Genomic DNA, 4,483 nt, shown 5'->3' on the forward strand with positions numbered 1-4,483 from the left:
ATTCTTAAACATTAATAATTTTATCATTTATCTATCATTATTCTATTTTTTTTTGCAATACAAATGAAATACTACTCAATAATTATTTTCTTTTTTCGACTTCTATTAATTTAAATGAATATTAACTCCCCATCGTCTTCGTTTGCTTCTTATAGAATTTAAGGATAATTTATGATAATTTTGAGCTACTTATCCTCGAAAAGATTTATTCTTTTCAAACTAAGGATTAGTAGGGAAAAGGGACGACCCGTGACCATTGACCGGTAATTTATTGTGATATTGTAACGTACAAAGCCGTTCGTCGCAATAGGCTGGTTTATTACGAAATCCGTACGAATAAATCAAGAAGAAAAATAAAAAGAAAGAGAGAGAGAGAGAGAAAGAGAATGTATGAATGATATCGAGTTGAAGAATCTTGCGAACGCGAGAAAATGTATATAATATCAGCATTACGGTTGCACGAAAAGATTAGCAATGGCAATGCTCTCAACGATTATCGATTCGAAGGAAACCCGTGACGCAAATCGGTCGACGAACTTCGCGAGATACACATATACGTATTTATCATATGTGAAGGACATTTAGCAATATGGATCTCTCGTTTTTACTTCGTAATATCTCCTTAAAACGTATGCGTCATTTCTTTTTCTAATGATTATAACTTTCTCGTTAAGTTCTCGTTCCCCACCGATAAAAAAGGTCTTCATCTTATATTGTATTCTACTGACAAAATACAACACGTGTCTTTGTGTAAATATATATATATGTATATATATATATATATACATATATATGTATATATATATATATATATATATATATATATATTATAGATTATTGATAAAGTCTTTAGGCAATAATTAGAAAGAGAAGAAAATACGATTGGAAAAAAAATTGGTCGATTCGCTTTTTTTTTTCTTATATTATTATTATTATTATTTTTATTATTATTATTAAGATTATTATTATTATTATTATTTTTATTATTATTATTATTATTATTATTAAGATTATTACTATTATTATTATTATTATTATTATTATTATTATTATTATTATTATTATTATTATTATTATTATTATTATTTAGGAAAATTGTTTCTCAAAATCCAGTATCTGTTCTTTAAACATTTTAATATTTTTCTTTTTCTTTCTTCTTCATCTTCCTTTTTCTATTTTTTATTTTATTTTACTTTTCTTTTCCGTTTTTTTTTTCTTTTTACCATCTCAAAGTTAAGGTGATATTCGAGTCTATCGTTCGTCATTATCTATCGACACTTTAATCGATGCGACAAAAAAATAATACAAAAAGTTCACTATTTAACAATAATGTTAGGTCTTGGTTAGCAGCTTTTTGCGGGCGAAATTCATTCGAGAGCTTACCGGAAATAAGGGAATATATTGGGGTGTCCCATAAGTTTCTTTCCTTTTTCTAATATGAAATGAATACACAATGTTTACTGTTTAAGATATTATTTATTTTGTTATATAAGAACCCTTTTGCTGTATTACCTTCTTTCATCTCTCAGGAAGCTTCATTATGCCTTCTTTTCAAAATTCTTGTGTTTCGGACAAGAAATAATCCTGGAGGTGTGCTTTTATTTCACTGATGGATTTAAAGCGCTTATCACGAAGAGAAATTTTTAAAAACAAAAAGAAGTAATAATCACATGGAGTGAGATCTGGAGAGTATGCAGGATGCGGTAAAACATACCAATCAAATTGTAAGAGCTTTTCTCTTACCGCTAATGCAATATGTGGTCTCACGTTATCATGATGAAAAACAACGCCTTGTCTGTTCATTAATTCTGGCCGTTTTTTTTGTTATGGCACCTTTCAATTGATCCAGTTGATGACAGTATTTCGTAAAATTTGTTGTTTCACCTTGAGGAAGGAGTTCGTAGAAAATTACGCCTTTCCAATCCCATCAAATGGACAAAAGAACTTTTTTGGGGTGTTAGTTCCGGCTCTGCGACAGTTGAAGGCCTATTGTCCTTACACCAAGTGCATTTTCTATGCACATTTTCATATAAAATCCAAGTTTCGTTTCCAGTGACAAGCCTTTTTAGAAACGGATCCTTTTTCATGTCGCTTGGGAAGCAAACTCGCACATAGAGATGTGATTCATAAGGCTGGTCTCCGTCAATAAGTGCGGAACCCAAACTTCGCACCGATTAACATATCCCATCTTCCTTAGGTGATTATGCACTGTTGTTTTGGGAACCGTAGTGGCATTTACTATCTCGCGCACATTATATCGTGGATTTTCATCAAGCATGGCTTTGATAAGGTCCATATCTGTCGTTTTTGGACGGCCGCTTCGGTCTTCATCTTCCAAATTCAAATTTCCCCCTCTAAATTTTTTAAACCAATTGCGAACAGTTGTAATAATTGTTATAGCACCACCCCCGTACACGGTACAAATCTCGTCGAGAGTATTCTTTACACTATCACCTTTTTTGAAACAATGAAGTATAATATGCCGTAAATGTCGCCTTTCTGTATCCATGTTTTATGCTGTGGATGAAAGTTTTAAAAGAGACTGTGGCACAAACGAAACGTACTGCAAAAGAGCTCTGGGACGATTGAAACCGATGACATAGACGGCTAATAGATAAGCCAGCATGTTTGCATAAGCAGAGCCAGATAAGGCCATTCATAGCGCGATGAGAAAGAAACTTTAGGGTCACCCTAATATTATCTGCACTTCAATCGATTAGAAGCGCGAATTATATTAGCTTTTTTGTTTTCAAGAGACAGATAATAGAGTTAGGGGGAGAAAGAGAGAGAAAGAGGTGTTGTATTTTATAGCTTTCCAAGGAGAATTACGAGAATCGTACAACATATCTTTTTTCTAAATTTTATTTTTGAAAAATTTTTATTAGTTACACACCAATCAGATCATTATATATATTACATTAGGATTTTATTTTAGCTTTTTTACTCTTCGAACGACGATGAAATATCACGAGACAACATATCGAGATATTCGTTGTTGTTATTATTATCATTATTATTATTATGTTTATCATTATTATTATTAATTATATAGATATAAGAAACTTCGACATTTTTACATACGTGCAAAAAATTTATTTTAGGTATATATTATATTAAAAAGATCTATAAGTTTACATTTTTTTTTTTTTGTTTTTTTCTTTATAATTTTTTCTTTTTTACGATTTAATGTCTTTGCGAGAAGAATATGCGTTTAATTCATACGTTATATAATAAAAAAAAAGTCTTTTATGATCTGTTCTCGTATTTTATATTTGTAAATTAGTTTAGATATTAATTCACGCATATTACACGAATGCCTCAACGATACAACAGCAGCATATAAGGAGATATACATAATACGCGTATATATATATATATATATATATAAATAAGTATATATATATATTAAAAATAGTTATGATAGATCATATGGCAGGGGTTATTAAAGTGTTTAGGGAAAACAAGAGAGAAAAATCAATGAATATAGCATATCGTTGATCCTTCGATGTAGAAAGAGTATATCCTCGAATCTGGCCGTTAAAAATTTCGATTTATGAGAAATTTTATCTATTGAAAAAGATGTTGATTTATTAATCGAAGCCGATATCGAAAGAGAAAAGAAAAGAAAAGAAATTAAATGTCATCGATGTTTTGATTGTTCGCGAACAACTATACTTTGACGAGATCTCTCTTTCTCTCTCTCTTTCTCTCTCTCTCTTACTCTCTCTTTCTCTTTCTCTCTCTTTCTCTTTCTCTCTCTTTCTCTCTCTCTCTCTTTCTCGTCGTATTTATTATTGCCGATTGAAAAAGAAAAAATCCAGAATCTTTAAAGTAACAAACAAACAAAGAAACAAATTCAGAAAAAGAAAGCAGCGGCTTCTCGTGAAAAATACAATTACAAATGAGTACTGATTAATCGTTTAAAAATTAACGTTTTAACATTAACAAAAGGGACACAAACACAACAACACGAACACTATGTCGATTAATTGTATAAGCCTTAAATTTAGGATTAAGTTTGCGAAAGATTTGAGATAATATTATTATAAAGACACACGGATAAAGGGAATAAGAAATAGAGGAGCATTATTGTCGTGGCATCTTCGTGGGTATTTTTTTTTTTAGTAATGAAGTCATCGTGTAATGTATATATATTTTTTTCTCTCTATTTTCTTTCCTTCCTTCTTTTATTTAATTTAATTTTATTTTATTTTACTTTTTTTTGTTTTCATTTAAAATATTTTTTTACAACGTGTTTCAATCGACGGGAAATCATCGATTATTATTTATCTCGAGAAAAGAAAAGAAAAGAAAGACGAAGAGTATATGAGGAAAAGAAAAAGAAAAAAATCAAGAAAAATGGCAAGATCTTCTTCTATCCATCTTTTCTCGTCTCTGATTTTCTCTTTCTCTTCGTCCTCTTCTTTCTTCGAGATTTTACTTTCATTCCCTCTTTTTTATTTTATTTTTTTTCCCCCCTTCA

The 4,483-nt window shown here is 30.1% G+C and overlaps 2 protein-coding genes across 2 annotated transcripts in view; one reads left to right on the plus strand and one right to left on the minus strand.

Moving 5' to 3' along the window:
- Nucleotides 1-233, plus strand: part of LOC118446837 (uncharacterized) — a 9,857-nt gene extending 9,624 nt beyond the window's left edge. Inside the window, exon 2 of the mRNA XM_035877949.2 lies at nt 1-233. This exon is cut by the window's left edge and continues 8,018 nt beyond it. The gene's annotated coding sequence lies outside the window, so the exon portion shown is untranslated.
- A 1,850-nt stretch (nt 234-2,083) lies between these two features.
- LOC118446838 (histone-lysine N-methyltransferase SETMAR-like) lies at nt 2,084-2,509 on the minus strand. The gene has a single exon (XM_035877951.2). The coding sequence runs from the start codon at nt 2,507-2,509 to the stop codon at nt 2,084-2,086; it is 426 nt and encodes a 141-aa protein (XP_035733844.2).
- Between the last annotated feature and the right edge of the window lie 1,974 nt (nt 2,510-4,483).

The sequence above is a fragment of the Vespa mandarinia genome, chromosome 3 (genome assembly GCF_050613455.1).
Source record: "Vespa mandarinia isolate Hongniang chromosome 3, ASM5061345v1, whole genome shotgun sequence".
NCBI classification, from domain to species: Eukaryota; Metazoa; Arthropoda; class Insecta; order Hymenoptera; family Vespidae; genus Vespa; species Vespa mandarinia.

Excerpts from the sequence above, each read along its gene's own strand:
- LOC118446838 (XM_035877951.2), bottom strand. The coding sequence starts at position 2,509 with ATGGATACAGAAAGGCGACATTTACGGCATATTATACTTCATTGTTTC.